Consider the following 16,660-nt stretch of genomic DNA (forward strand, 5'->3'; position numbering starts at 1 on the left):
CAGGAAAGTAAATTAGTACAACCACTATGGAGAACAATTTGGAGGTTCCTCAAAAAACTAAAAATAGAGCTACTATATGATCCAGCAATCCCATGGCTAGGTATGTACCTAAAAGAATGGAAATCAGTGTATCAAAGAGATACCTGCACTGCCATGTTTGTTGCAGCACAGTTCACAATGGCCAAGATTTGGAGGCAACCTAAGTGTCCATCAACAGATGAACAGATAAAGAAAATGTGATACATATACATAATGGAGTAGTATTCAGCCACTAAAAATAATGGTTTTCTGTCATTTACAACAACATGGATGGAACTGGAATTGATTACTCTAAGTGAAATAAGCCAGGCACAGAAAGACAAACATCAAAACCACAATGAGGTATCATCATCTTTTCACTTAATTGGGAGATCTGAAAATCAAAACAATTGAACTTATGGAGATAGAGAGTTCTAGAAGAATGACTACCAGAGACTGGGAAGGGGAGTGGGAGGGTAGCAGGGATGTGGGATAATTAATGAGTACAAAACAAATAGAAAGAATGAATAAGACCTAGTATTTGATAGCACAACGGGTGACTATAGTCAATAATAATTTAATTATACATTTTAAAATAACAAGTCTAACTGGATTTTTGGTAATACAAAGGACAAATGGTTGCGGGGATGGATACCCCATTTTCCATAATGTGATTATTATGCATTGCATGCCTGTAACAAAACATCTCACCTACCCCATAAATACATATACCTACTCTGTCTCCACAAAAATTAAAATAAAATGAATTTTTAAAAAGTCAACAGGCACTATTAAACTGAAAACTTCAAGAAACAGCAATATAAATATGCAGTACTAGAAATACAGAGGTCAACAGAAGACATAGCTAAAACAGTTAAGAGTAGTTTCCTTTCAAGAGTGAAATTAGAGAATGGTAAAGAATAGGGCTGGGACCCACTGTATTTTGTTATAAGTTTATAGAACAATTTAACATTCTAAACTATGTACAAAAATAATGTGATAGAAAAATTCAGCTTAACAAGTGCCTAGGTCCAGGCACAGTGGCTCATGCCTACAACCCCAGCACTTTCGGAGGCTGAGGTAAGAAGATTCTTTGATGCCAGGAGTTCAAGACCAGCCTGAGCACACAGTGAGACTCCAGCTCTACAAAAAATAAAAAAAAATTAGTGAGGCATGGTGGTGGATGCCTGTAGTCCCAGCTAATCAGAAGGCTGAGGCAGAAGGATTGCTTGTGCCCAGGAGTTTGAGACTATGTATGATGAGCTATGACTGTACCACTGCACTTTAGCCTGAGAGATAGAGTGAGACCCTGCCTCAAGTAGCCCAAAAAACAAACAAACAAAAAACAAAACAAAACCAAGTGCTTAGGAAACACACAATAAAAATAGAAACAAGAGGCCAGGCGTGGTGGCTCAAGCCTGTAATCCCAGCACTTTGGGAGGCCGAGACGGGTGGATCACGAGGTCAGGAGATTGAGACCATCCTGGCTAAAATGGTGAAACCCCGTCTCTATTAAAAAAATACAAAAAACTAGCCGGGCGAGGTGGCGGACGCCTGTAGTCCCAGCTACTCGGGAGGCTGAGGCGGGAGAATGGCGTAAACCCGGGAGGTGGAGCTTGCAGTGAGCTGAGATCCAGCCACTGCACTCCAGCCTGGGCGACAGAGCGAGACTCCGTCTCAAAAAAAAAAAAAAAAAAAAAAAAAGAAACAATAATAATATAGTCATAATAACAGCTAACATTCACTTATTTATTATTGTTTATTCCTTAAAACAATGCTATGAGGTAGGTACTATCATTTTCTCTATTTTATTGATAAGTAAACTGAGAGAGAGAGAGAGAGGTCAGATTTTGCTCGGGATCACCCAGTTAGTAAGTGATTAAACTGGAATTAGAAGTCAGGCACTTCAGTTCCAGGGCCTACACACTTAATCAGTGTATTTTACTCCTTAGATTTCATTTTAAATTGATTCTATAAATATTTTATGCAACAAACATTTGCCTAATAGTGCCGGGCACTGTTTTTGGTATTGGGACTACATGAGTGAGTAAAACAAAGACCATGTATTCATGAAGCTTAAAAAGAAGAAAAATAGAGACAATAGGGAAGACACATAAAGCAGGGACAGGTGACAGGCTATGATGGTACTGGTGGACAGTGGACATTACACTGAGCAGAGACTTGAAGGAAAAGAGGAGAAAGCCATATGGGTACTTGTAGACAGAGTGTTTTGGCAGAGGGAACAGCAGGTGCAAAGGCCCTGAGATGTGAGTGTGGATGGTGTGCTGGAGGAACCACTAAGAGGCCAGTGTGTCTGGAGCTCATGGTGAATAAGAGTTGAAGTGGGAGGAGACAAGGTCAGGGAGGAAGCCACAAGGGGTGAATCACATCACATATAGTCTTGTAGGCCAAAACGAAAAGACTTCAGTTTTTACTTGGAATGAAAGAGAAAGCCACCAAAGATTTTATTTAAAAAAAAAAAGTTTGAAGAGTTTTGACAGTTTCCCTATCATCCTGGTGCCTGACACACATAACCTTCAAATACTTAAAGTATACAATTTGATATGTTTTGACACATTCATACACACATGAAATCATCACCACAATCAAGATAACGAACATATCTATCATCCCAAAAGTTTTACATGCCCCTTTGTAGCCCTTTCCTCCCACTCTCCCGGTCCTCACCCCATGCTGGGTAACAACTGATTCTGCTATCTTTCACTATATACTAGTTTATGTTTCCTAGAATTTTACATAAATGTGTTATGTATATCAATTCTTCATTCCTTTTTATTGGTGACTGAGTTGCTTTCCACTGTTTGGATATACCAACATTGTTTATCCATATACTCTCTATCGAAGTTTTAGTATATATTGGTTGTTTCCTTTTTGCTTTTACTATTATGAATAAAGATGCTACAAATATTTGTGTATCAATCTTGTTTTGTTTGTTTGTTTGAGACAGTCTCATTCTGTCTCTGTCGCCCAGGCTTGAGTGCAGTGGTACAATCTTGGCTCACTGCAACCTCTGCCTCCCAGGCTCAAGCAATCCTCCCACCTCGGCCTCCTGAGTAGATGGGACTACAGGCATGTGCCACCATGCCTGACTAATTTTTTTCACTTTTTGTAGAGATGGCATCTCACTGTGTTGACCAAGATGGCCTTGAGCTTTAGAGCTCAATCAATCCTCCCACCTTGGCCTCCCAAAGTGTTGGGATTACAGGTATAAGCCACTGTGCCCAGCCCCGTGTTGCTTTTTTTGGAGACAGGGTCTTGCTCTGTCACCCAGGCTGGAGTGCAGTGGTGTGGTGTGTACAATCTTTTAAGTATTTGCGTGGAATGCATAGTAGGTCTACATTTAACATTTTAGGAAACTTCAAAACTGGTTTCCAGAATGTAATATAGTACATTCATTTTGTTATTTTTAGCTATTCTAATTGTTGTGAGTGATACCTCATTGTGGTTTTACTTTCCATTTTCCTAATGAGTAATGATGTTTAACATCTTTGCATATGCAATTTGCCATTTACATATCTTCTTTGGTTAGGTGTCTATTCAAACTTTTCCTTATTGTTTAATTGGATTGATTTCTTAACATTGAGTTTTCAGAGTTCTTTACATATTCTTGATATAAATGTTTTATAAGATATGTGATTGCAAACATTTTTTCCAAGTCTGTGGCTTGAAGAATGTAAGTTTTACATTTTCATAAATTCCAATTTATCAATTTATTCTTTCCTGGATTGTGTTCTGAAGTTTTATCAAAGAAATCTTTGCTGAAGCCAACGTATGTTGGTTACTTTTATGAATCAACTTGACTGGGTCACAAGGTCCCCAGACATTTGGTCAAATATTACTGTGTCTATGTCTGTGAGAGTGTTTCCAGATGAGATAAAATTTGAATTGGTACACTGAGTAGATTTATCTCCTAATTGTGGGTGGGCCTCTTCCAATCAATTGTTTTTTAGAACACAAAAAGGATGAGTAAGAGGAACCTCTTCCTACCTGACTACTTAGATTGAACATCAGTTTCCTACTTTTGGATTGGAACTAAAAAATTGGCTTTTCTTGGGTCTTGAGTCTGTTGACTATCAGACTAGAAGTTACATCGCAGATTTTCCTGGTTCTCAGGCCCTCAGATTCAGACTAGATCTACACCACTGGTTCTCCTGAGTCTCCAGCTTGTCAGCTGAAGACCTTGGGACTTCTCAGTCTCTGTAACTGTGTGAGCCAATTCCTTCAAATAAATCTTTCTATATATAATTATTTATATATATATATATATATAGGATGCATCTATACACGTGTGTATAGATGCATACACATATGCATGTGCATATACACATAAATATGCATGTGTATACATCTATACACACATGCATACATATATACACATATATATGTATACACATATGAACATATGTGTGCATATATGTATGTATAGAGGTGATATATGTACATATGTATACAAATATATGGGAGTATAGGGATATATAGGATGGATATATTCCCATATAGATGTATATGTATATATATGTTATATATTTATTTATATGAACTCAGTTTCTCTGAAGAACCTGGCCTGTAAACACACCAAAGTTGCAAAGATTTTCTCCTGTGTTTTCTTGAGGTTTTATACATTTAGGTTTTACATTTAGGTCTGTTATCCATGTGGGTTGTTTTCTATGTGATATATACACATAAATATATTTACTATAGAAATTGATTCATGTGATTATGGAGGCTGAGAAGTCCCACAATCTGTGGTCTGCAAAATGGAGGAGTAGGCAAGTTGGTGGAGTAATTCAGCTGAGAGCTAGGGAGTAATGGGGTAAGACTTCACCTGAGTTCGTGGGTCCAAGAACCAGGAGTGCTGATGTCTAAGGGCAAGAGAATATGGATCTCCCAGTTCAAGAAGAGAAAATAAATTTACCATTCCTCTGCCTTTATGTTTTATTCAGGCCCTTAATAGACTGGATGATGTCCATCTGCATAAGAGAGATCTTTACTCAGTCTACCGATTCAAATGCTAGTCTCTTCCAGAAACACCCTTATGGACAAACCCAGAAATATGCATTGAGCAGCTATCTGGGCATCTCTTAGCCCAGTCAAGTTGACACATAAAATTAACCATTACATGGTGTACAGTGTTAGGTGTGAGTTGAAAATACATATATTTTTCTGCAAATGACAATATACTTGATCCAGTACTATTTGTTGAAAAGACTATCAAACTTTCTTCATTGACTTTGTACATTGGTGAAAATCAGTTAGTTGTCTTTGTACATGTAGTTGTATTTCTTGACCTCTATTCCTCTCTAATGATCTGTTTTTCTATCTTCATATAAATGTAGTCAGGCATCAATTAATGACAAGGATACAAACCTGATGGTGTAGCCTACTACATACCTAGGCTGTACGGTGTAACCTATTGCTTCTAGGCTACAAACCTGTACAGCATGTTACTGTACTGAATCCTGTAGGCAGCTGTAATATGATGGTATTTGTGTATCCAAACATAACTAAACATGGGAAAGACACAGTAAAAGTATGGTATTGTAATCTTCTGGGACCACTGTCATATATGTGAACCCTCACTGACTGAAATGTCCTTATGTGGTTCATGACTGTACCAGACTGTCTTAATTAATACAGCTTTATAATAAAGTCTTCAAATAACGTAGTGTTAGCATTTCAACTTTATTTTTCTTGTTCAAAGTTGTTTGGGCTAAGTCCCTTGCATTTCCATATGAAACTTAGAATTAGCTTATCCATTTCTGTAAAATTGCCTGCTGGGATTTTGATTTAGATAGTATTTAACCTAGAAAATTTGGAGAAAACTGATCTTAAGATATTGAGTCTTCTGACCCATGAACAAGGTGTATCTCTCCAGTTATGTATATCTTAAGACTTAGATAAATATCTGGTTCTTAATTATGTGTTCTTTTTCTTGCTTCGTATTGTAAATATCTTCCTATATCTATTTTGGTTAATATGTATCATGTTAATTACAGTTTTGTTGACTCTCTTGTGCCAACATTTCTGCTTCTATTGGAATCTGTAATCCAACTGATTGTTTTTCTTTTGAAAAGGCTGTTCTTGTCAAATGTCTTTTTTCTTTTTCTTTTTTTTTTGTTTTTTGAGACAGGGTCTTACTCTGTTGCCCACACTGGAGTGCACTAGCATGATCATGGCTCACTGCAGCCTCAACTGCCCAGTTAGTTTTTAAATGTTTTATAGAGACAGAGTCTCACTATGTTGCACTGGCTGGTCTTGAACTCCTGGGCTCAAGTGATCCTCCCGCCTTGGCCTTCCAAAGTGCTGGGATTACGGGTGTGAGCTACCGTGTCTGGCCTTTTCAAATGTCTTATCTTGGCCTATGAGTTCATCTTCCTCTGAGAATATTGGCTAGTCTGTCAGGCAATGGCATGGGAAAAGCAACTGGGGTTGTGAGCCTTAGAGTAGACAGGCCCTGGTACCGGAAAACCACAGTCATCACACCCCACTCCATGAAATAACCCCTTTGGTTAGGAGAATACCTTTTCCCTCTTCTCACTCCCAGAGAGGAGCAGAACTAATTCTTCAGCACTGGGTTTTAGAGGAGCTGCAACAAGGACATTATAATCTTTCACCCAGTTCCATCAAGTTCCTCAAAAACAGCACTGTGAACTACTGAGTTTATTTCGGAAGACACTTAGACCAGAGGTCTGAGTCTTTGTGTGGGGCAGACAGCAATTCTCCCAAGGCAATGGCCAATGATGAAAAAGTACAGAACTCCAAAGGTTTACCCTGTATTTCATATTTTATTCTCTCTCAGCCAGGCTAGATTGCCTCCTGTCTCAAGTCAAAGCCACCCTGCTTTACATACATAAGTTTAAGATAGCACCTATAATACCAAGGGCTTCTTGAAGTTTCCTATGTATTTTGTCTTTCTAAATTTCTGCTGGGTTGATCTTCAGAGAGGTAGCAGTAATCCTATAGTTCAGAAACTTGATTGTAGCAGGAGCTGGGACTGAATTTCTAATGTAAGTAAACATTTAAGGCAGTAGAATTTCCTCCAATTACCATCTAATTGTAACCCACGTGTCTTGATATTAATAAAGTTGCTTCTGACACATGAGTTGCTTGGAAGAATACTTTGTGTGTGTGTGTTTTTGTGTGTCGGAGTTTCACTCTTGTTGCCCAGGCCAGAGTGCAATGGCCCCATCTTGGCTCACTGCAACCTCCGACTTCCGGGTTCAGGCGATTCTCCTGGCTCAGCTTCCCAAGTAGCTGGGACTACAGGTGGGAGCCACCAAGCCTGACACATTTTTGTATTTTTAGTAGAAACAGGGTTTCACCATTTTGGCCAGGCTGATCTCGAACTCCTGAACTCAGGTGTCCGCCCTCCTCAGCCTCCCAAAGTGCTGGGATTACAGCCATGAGCCACTATATCCGGCCAGAAGTGTACTTTTTAACTGTAACTTTTTGTTTTGGAGACAGAGTTTCACTCTGTCGCCCAGACTGTAGTGCAGTGGTGTGATCTTGGCTCACTGCAACCTCCGACTCCTGGGCTCAAGTGATTCTCCTGCCTCAGCCTCCTGAGTACCTGGGATTACAGGTGCATGCCACAACGCCTGGCTAATTTTGTATTTTTAATAGAGACAGGGTTTCACCATGTTGGTCAGGCTGGTCTTGAATTCCTGACCTCGTGATCCACCCACGTTGGCCTCCCAAAGATTACAGGCATGAGCGACCGTGCCTAGCCTTTAACTGTAACCTTAAAAAAAAAAAAAAAAAAAAAAAAAAAATTGGTACCAATTGCTAACTTATTCACATTCCAGTAAAGGAATATATTTTTTATGATCCATATTCACTAAAATTTGTTGATACTAGCTTTATGGCCTGGTAAGTGATTAATTTTGTAAGTGTTCTATGTGTCTTTGAGAAAAGTGTGTTTTTTCTACCAGTTTGGATGCAAGGTTTTATATAATATTACTAACTTCAGCTTGCTAATTTTGTGTTACAGAAATTTTCCGTTTATACATTTTCAGGTGGCTTAAGCTATCAATAATAAGAGTGCTATGATAGTGGGTTAGTGAGTTTCTCCAGGTACTATTGCTCTTTGCTTTATACATTTTTGAGGTTATTTCAGTGCCTATACGTTGAATCTTTTATCATAAAATAATGACTTTTTAAAACTTGGTAAAGTTTTTCTTCCTAAATCACTTTGGTATGAGAGCTTTCTTTATAATGCATCTGGCATATATCCTGTTCCTTCTTTAGTTTTCCACCTTTTCCTGTCATATTTCAGGTGTGTCTTTTATAAAGAACATATACTAGATATTTTCAATAAGTCCAATCTAATTAGTTCTGCTTTTAACTGACATGTTTAATCATAAATTATTTTATTTCATTTTAATTTTTAAAAAACTATTTTTTTTTGGAGACAGGGTCTCACTGTGTTGCCCAGGCTGAAGGGCAGTGGCATGATCATGGCTTACTGTAAGGTCCAACTCCTGGGCTCAAGCAGTCCTCCTGCCTCAGCCTGCTGTGTAGCTGGGATTATAGACATGCATCACCACAGACTATTTAAAAAAAAATTTTTTTTTTGTAGAGACAGAGTCTTGCATGTTGCCCATGGTGGTCTCAAACTCCTTGTCTCAAGTAATCTCAAAGTGCTGTGGCTTAACAGGTGTGAGCCTCTTCGCCCAGCCAACCATAAATACTTCCTGTGATTACTGATCTGTGTGTGTGTGTGTGTGTGTGTGTGTTTATGTGTATGATTCAATTGTCTAATTTTATGTTTTGTCTGTATCTTATTTTCTTAATGCTTTTTCTTTTCACTTTTTTTTTTTTTTTTTTTTCCGGTAGAGATCGGGGGTCTCACTATGTTGCCCAGGCTGGTCTCGAGCTCCTGGCTTCAAGCAATCCTCCTGTTTAAGCCTTCCAAAGTGCTGGAATTAATTATAGGCATAAGTCGTCATGCCCCTCACTTTTTAAAAAACAGATTATTTGGGGGTGGGGGGCAATATTTTAATTCCATTTCCCCCCTTCCACTGGTTTGGTAATTATATACTCCATTTCTATTGACTTAGAAGTTATTTAGATATTTTACCAATGAATACTTAATGTAGTCTTATCAAATATCAAATGCTTGACTGACTAATGAGGTAGACATCTTAAACAACTCAAGGACCTTACATTGGACTTTCACTATAATCACCAACCCTGCAAACTTCACATGCTATTGCTGTCCATTATTTTCTTTCTTTTCTTTTTTTTTTTGTTTTGTCCATTATTTTAGATTGCCTCTAAGTCCTACAAATTGTCCGGGTGCAGTGGCTCATGCCTGTAATCCCAGCACTTTGGGAGGCCAAGGCAGGCAGATCACCTGAGGTCAGGAGTTCGAGACCAGCCTGGCCAACATGGTGAAACCCCATTTGTAGTAGAGAAATACTACTATTTGTAGTAGAGACTACAAATACAAAATTAGCCAGGTGTGGTGGCACATGCCTGTAATCCCAGGTACTTGAGAGGCTGGGGCAGGAGAATTACTTGAACCTGAGAGGCGGAGGGTGCAGTGAGTGGCGATTGCACCATTGCACTCCAGCCTGGGCAACAAGAGAGAAACTCTGTCTCAAATTAAAAAAAAAATTTTTTTAAACATCCTACAAATGACATTATTACAAGTATCCCTCTATATAAGCAATGATTATTTATATAAACATTTTAATCAGTATATTGGCTCGTTATTCATTCTTGCCTCTCAGACCTTCCTTGGGACTTTTCTTGAAATACACCCTTTAAAACTTCTTCACAAAGGTCTGTAAACATTCCCTCTTTTTGAAAATCTTAAAATTATTTTACTTCATCTTTGTACATGAAAGATGGATTTCCAGGTACATAGTTCTAGGTTGACAATTTATTTTCATGCAGCACAATGAGGATGATTCCACTGTCTTTTGGCCTCACCGATGCTACTGAGAAATCTGATATATCATTGTCATTCCTTTGTAGATAATTTGCCTTTTATCTTGATTCTTTTAACATTTGTCTTTGCTTTTGGTCTACTATGGTATATTATTAAGTGTGGATTTAGTTTTATTTATTGTGCATGTTATTCACTGTGCTTTTTGTATCTGTATCTATGGGTTTGTAACTTTTACCAGGTTTGGGAATTCTTAGCGACCATCTCATCAAATTTCATGTTTTTTTCAGCTATTCTATTCTTTTCATCACGGACTATGATTGACTGTATCACAGATCTTCTATGTCTCTTACGCACTACTTCAGTTTTTCATCTCCTTGAATTTTTATACTATGTTCTGGTCCATTCTTCAGATGTATCTTTCATTTCACTAATTATCTCTTGAACGATCACGTTTCCCATTTCTAAAAATTATATATATTTTTCACTTCTTACTGATTCATTTTTATAGTGATTTGTTGCTTGTTAATTTTATTTCTATAAACGTCTCATACATAGTTACTTTATAATCTATATCTTATAATTTTAGGATCTGGCAGTCTTAGGAGAAAATCTCTTAGTCGTTTATGTTGACTATCACTGATGGTGAATTATCTCATTTTACGTTTGGCGATTTTTGATTGTCTTACATTAGGTATGCTAGGTAGGATTTGCATTTGCTTCCGCAGACACCCAGTGGGATCTCAGTTGACATTTATCTGCACAACATGGCACTTTGAAGCTGTAGTTTGGTTACTTGGGAATGTTAAAGTCAGTGGACAGCACACTACCACTGGGAAGCCATGGGATGCAATGTGGCTACTGAGGTCAGTTGTCTCTTCTCAAGGATAAAACAAATGTAAATATCAGGGCAGTTTTTCTAATCAACATTCTGACAAGAAGGGTAGCCACTTTCATCTAAACAAAAATTAAGTCTTCAGAAACCCCATTTGCAAAATTTGAAAACATATTGTCTAAAAAACAAACTGGGGGAAATTCCTAATATTATGGAAAAAACCAACATTGGAAAAAATGAACAAGATTCTAAAAGCACTCTTTAAAAGAGACTACTTTCTTCCCAGTCTTTACTCATTTATATGTTATGAGAATATACATATTTCTTTCTCATAAGGTCTAAATGCCACTTAAGTTTAGGGAAAGAGATTAAGCTCATTTATTAGATTAAAAATGAATTATTATGGTAAATGTTGATCTAAAATGCAACAGTTAAGGGAGATAAATATTTTATTTTAAAAATTATTATTTATTTTTTACAAGTTTAAAAAATATAAATAAAATATCTTTCTATTCATTACTAGTAATCCTAAAATAGATTCCAATAAACAATACATAAAATATTTTAAGCTGACTTTTTAGAACCAAAGGCAACCTAACAATAATTCACTCCATTCTTATAGGCATAGAAAAAAGAAAATGAATGAATCAAAAGTGATTTTGAATTGCTTACCTGCTGGCTGTTTTCACAGAACAATTTTTCTTGTGTCCTCTTTCAGCTCGATTATCTCTCAGAAGCTGATGCTACACAAAGTGTTAAGACAAAGTCATAGAAACAAAAATATTTTCATTATATTATTTTGCAAGTAGGAAAATATTCTCATTCAAAGGGACACTATTCATTTATTTGCATGGCTTTTTTTTTTTCTTTTTTTACTGGTTTCTCTTAAAGCAAAGACTGTAAGTACTACTTTTTCTGGAGTTCAATAGTTCAGGGAGACAAATTTTTCTTTTTAAAATTCATTCTTTATTGTCACTGTTGCAAAATTATCAGTGAGAGTTAGCAATCCAGTTCTTCCTGGACAGCTAAACTGCCCTCAGAGTCAGTTAAGATGTGGCCTGGGGATGGAAGTCTAGAACACAGTTCTTTTTCTGGTTCACTGCAGTAGCCCTGGTTGAAGTAATGCAACCTCTCTTGTCAACGGCCTTCACTGTCTCATTCAGTTGTGAATTTTTTAAGGTTTTGTTACCTATGCTGACATAAAGAGCTAATATTATTTTCTCTGTACCTACTGGCCTAACATGGTAAAGAAACACGCTTAAAACATTCTTCTTCAAAGAAATTATTGGCTTGGAAATATATAATTAGAAAAAAACATATTTGATTGCCTCCTCAAAATGCCTTACCATCTACTTCCCTTCACACTTGCTTTACCCTAACTAATTGGAAAGAAAAAAACAAATAGTCAATATTCTTTACTATGTGCTCACTCAAACTCTAGCTTATCTTATTTATGCAGAAATATGATTATATGCAAGACTGGGCTAAAATGAAGTTGTACAGAATATTAGCAATGAACCCCAACAAAAATAAAAGTCTTATAAGTAATAATGCAGGATAGAGGTGGGTTCTAATCCCAGCTGGGCCAGTAAATAAAAAGTCACTGGGTTCCAATAACAGCTTTACCATTTACAACCTGTGTAACTTTAGGCAAAGTACTTAACTTCTCTAAGCCTTGGTCTCCACCTGTAAAATGGAGATTACAATAATATCTACCTGTAACGCTATTGTGAGTATTAAGTAATATAAACCATTTAAAATATTTAGCACTATAAAACTGGAACATAGGAAATGCTGAGAAAGGAAATGGCTTAAATGCTATTATTATAATTATGATGATAATTAATGGGACTGGCTCTTGGTAGGTATTATCTGACCAGTATCAATTATTTCTAATGACGAATAACTGCTTTGAACCGTTCAATTACATCACTTAGAATCAATTATTAGTTTACTTAGCTGTCCTTGAGAAGGAATAGACCTTAATTAGATGATCAAGAATATGGTTAGGCTTATTCTTTAAGGAATGTCTGAACTAAATAAGTACTCTTAAATTTTCTCTTAAATGTCTACTTTCCATTCCCATTGCCACCATCCTAGTTCAGACCACCATTTTCTCTGTCCTGGCAAAGTCTCCCAAATGATCTCCCTGCCTCCAGGTCTGCTCCCTTCTAATCTACTTTCCACACTGCAGACTCTATGAGCTTTCTAAAATTAATCTAATTATATGACTCTATGGAGGTCAAACTCAAAATCTTGTATAAGGCTTTCATGACCCTTCATAATTTGATTACATCTCTAAATTCATAATTTATTATGTTTCCTCCTACCCCAACCTATCCTTCTTCCACCTAAATGATATTTCCTAGCCATATTGAACTTGTTAGTTTGGGGTATGTACCATGCTGTTGCTCATCTCTGGCCCTTTGCTTGGGTTATGCAATTTGCCTACATTTTCAGGGTTCATGCACTGTGTCTGGAGCATTTCAGTGCTCAAAAAATATTTGCTGAATGAATGGATGAATGAAATAAAGGAAGAGGGAGTGAGATCTGGTATCTGATATGTAGCTGAAGCCATATCTCGTTATTACTACTTATAGAAAAGAGCAAACAGTTATCTTAAATCCATTAATCTGAAAGTGTTTCAATTTAGAAACACTTCGTACCATGAACACTAAATTGTTTCTGAAAATAAAGAAAATTAATTACTTTGGCATTTCTAAGTCTAGTGCCTTTTAAAAAATATATATATATATACAAACCAACATTTGTGACACAGATAGCTAGAAGTAAGATGATGAAATCTCTACCTCTACCTTAAATTGATAATAGTTAATGGTTAATTAAGTTTTCTAACTGATAAAAGACAGATACTTGAACACTATTCCTGAGGCTTGTGTTAAAACAGTTCAGATAAAGAACTCAAAATCCCAAACACAATGTTATGAAAAAAAAATTAAAAATTTATAGTTTAGTTTTGAAAAATGCAATTATAAGAACCAAAATAAACATTAGGTTGTATCTACTAGGTTTGGATAGTTCTCAGAGAGGCCACCAACCTGGATGAACTTAAATGACATAGCACCCTCTCTGAACATTGATGTTATAGCTCCTTTTATTAGATTTATATAAGAATGTGTTTTCTTCCTCAAATTTATAGTTTTGATGGGCTTTGTACATAAAAACAAGTCAAACAATGGCATTACTTAATGCAGTGCATCTATATGTATAAAAGCCATCACAAACTTATTTCACCTTATCAATACAATTATAAATCCGGGGATACCACTGCAACTTTAAAATGAAGCTCAGATAAAACTACAGAGATCTCTGGGTCATGAATCACAAGTTAATATGTGAGCTTAGATCTTTTATGGGGCAAAGATGAAAAAAATAATCTAAGGTGTTACTTGAACAACATATATTTGCATTTAGAAGGCTCCTGGCCAGGCATGGTGGCTCACGCCTGTAATCCCAGCACTTTGGGAGGTCAAGGCGGGCAGATCACCTGAAGTCATGAGTTCGAATTCAGCCTAGTCAACATGGCAAAACTCTACTAAAAATACAAAAATTAGTCAGGCATGGTGGCAGGTGCCTGTAATTAATCCCAGCTACTCAGGGAGGCTGAGGCACAAGAATCGTTTGAACCTGGGAGACAGAGATTGCAGTGAGCTGAGGTTGTGCCACTGCACTCCAGCCTGGGCGAAAAAGCGAGACTCCGTCTCAAAAAAAAAAAAAAAAAAAAAAAAAAGAAGACTCCAATATATTTTTTTAAAAGTCAGATTATTAATTCAAAATAAATAAGAATCCTTGAACCCTGCTCTAATAAGCAAGAGTAGGTCAAAAGATTTTGAAAATTTTTTCATTCTTCTTGATACATATTTTTTTCTGTTCCCTTGGACTCCTATCAGTGTCACAAGTGAGGTTACTTTTCTGGATTCTGACTCAATAATGTCAACTCTGATCAAAAACAGAACTTCTGAATATGGTGCGAAGTGCTTCTTACCTTCCAACTTTCAGATTGCTGGACTTAGGCCAAACGAAGATACAATCCCCTTATTAGTGACCTGCAGATGTATATTAAAAAATAACTCATATAAGAATTACATTAAAATCTGTAAGTAAAAAACCTACGTACACAATTTGAAAAACTGCTGAATTAAACCAGGAAGAAAAGTATACCTTGTGGATAATGGTTTTTACATTTAAAAAAAGGAACTAAGAGTTTCTGTGGATATTTGTGACATTTTTCAAGATTATTAAAAGTCTCAAATCTCAAGAGGAAAGACAAAGAGCAGAAATCTCATTCTCCACCAATCCTCTCTTTACTACCTGATTATACATAAGGCACTCAAGCCCAGGAGTGCTTCTATTGGCAGCCACTGTTCAGGTAATTCCTCAAGTGTCAGACAAATAATTTCAAGTCTCTCCACACTCAGCAGTGTCCTCAAAATTAAAAGGGGAACTAGGTAAAATCCAAACTATGATCTGACTCACTAAGATACTTCTTGTAAACTCAGTCAAAATGTCTCAAGGAAGCAAAGCTTCCTTCCACCCATGAACTAAGTTCGACATTTCTCTTTTGTGGCCTTCATAGTGCCTTCTCTATGGTTTTCTGAAACATTTATCAACATAGTATAATTACTGCTTACCTTCTCCAGACTATGACCACCTCAGGGGAAAAATTGTGTTGTTTTTTTACAAATATCTCTTTTGATAAAAATAGAGAGTACTCAACAGATAGTGGCTGGTGGGTAAGTTATTTAATAAATGTATAGTAAAGGCACGATCACTATGCATGGTAAATTGAAATGGGACTTAGCACTGAAGAATAGCAAGAAAGAAGAATCATTAAGATGGAGAAAGGAGTGAGAGATGGAATTTAAAAAGTAGGGTTAATATTATTGTTTCTTAGTGTTAAGTTGGTATGAGAAAAACATAAGGTAATCATGCATGTCAATTTAGTCAATCATTCAACAATAAAAGATTTTATACTTCATGGTCTTGCATTTCATCACTTGCACCTAACTTCAGACAACAGTTTAGTTTGCTATACAGTTAGGTCTGAGTTGAACTAAGAAATTATTATCCCTTATGTAAATAGAATGCATTGTACATATACATACATGTACAATTCATTGTCATTACTCAGATTCCATATACCTACTTGCTAACATTTATTTGTAACACAAAAATCAGTGCTTCCCCTGCTTTTGCAGTCATGTGCAGACATGTGTAGGCAGAGTGGTAAAAATCTGAGTAGCCTCTAACATATGTTTCCAGCTGAGCTCCAGCCCAGTGACACGGCCTCATTTCAAGCTCTCATAGTATAAACAAGTGTATTTCTTGCAGTCTGTTTAATGCTATGAGTTTTTTGGTTTTTTGTTTGTTTGTTTTGTGTAATTGTGCTTCTGTTGGTGACTTCACTATTTAAAATGGCACCAAGCATAGTGCTAAAGAGCTGTCTACTGTTCCTAAGTGCAAGAAGACAGTGATGGGACTTAAAGAGAAAATATGTGCTTTAGATAAGCTTCATTCAGGCATGAGTTATGACTCTATTGGCCGTGAGTTCAATGTTAATGAATCAACAACAGACATTAAATAAGGTGTCTTTAAACAGAAACACACACAAAACAAGGTTATGTATTGATCAGTTGATGAAGATGTGACGTGGGGTTCAAAGAAACCTAACCCTGTATTTCCCCTACAAGCAATGGTTCAGTATTCATTGATTCAGTGTTTGAAATGACTACATAGAATATAACTACCATATGTAACAAGAATTAACTGTATTTATTAATTAATAATCTACCTAGTAAGGATACAGATCCGAAATGGCACATCAAAGTTTAAGTAAAAAGCTGATTCAAAAATCGGGCAAAAAGATTTAAAAA

At 36.6% G+C, this 16,660-nt stretch overlaps 1 protein-coding gene across 16 annotated transcripts in view; it reads right to left on the bottom strand.

Annotated features, from left to right (window-relative positions):
• Positions 1 to 16,660, bottom strand: part of LOC105493512 (G-patch domain containing 2) — a 203,792-nt gene that overhangs the window by 54,527 nt on the left and 132,605 nt on the right. For 6 of the 16 annotated variants that reach the window (XR_011614256.1, XR_011614257.1, XR_011614261.1 and 3 more), the window contains one exon: positions 11,439 to 11,509. The exons of 2 other annotated variants lie outside the window; for them this stretch is intronic. Coding sequence is in view for 3 of the 14 variants with exons in the window: in XM_011761184.3 (XP_011759486.1) it covers positions 11,439 to 11,509 (71 nt within the window). In the remaining 11 variants the exon portion in view is untranslated. Of the gene's footprint in view, positions 1 to 7,719; positions 7,781 to 11,438; positions 11,510 to 14,772; positions 14,834 to 16,660 lie in introns of those variants that run through there. 8 more of the 16 variants (XR_011614258.1, XR_011614267.1, XR_011614259.1 and 5 more) reach the window with 5 other exon arrangements.

The sequence above is a fragment of the Macaca nemestrina genome, chromosome 1, assembly GCF_043159975.1.
Source record: "Macaca nemestrina isolate mMacNem1 chromosome 1, mMacNem.hap1, whole genome shotgun sequence".
In the NCBI taxonomy this organism is placed as follows: Eukaryota; Metazoa; Chordata; class Mammalia; order Primates; family Cercopithecidae; genus Macaca; species Macaca nemestrina.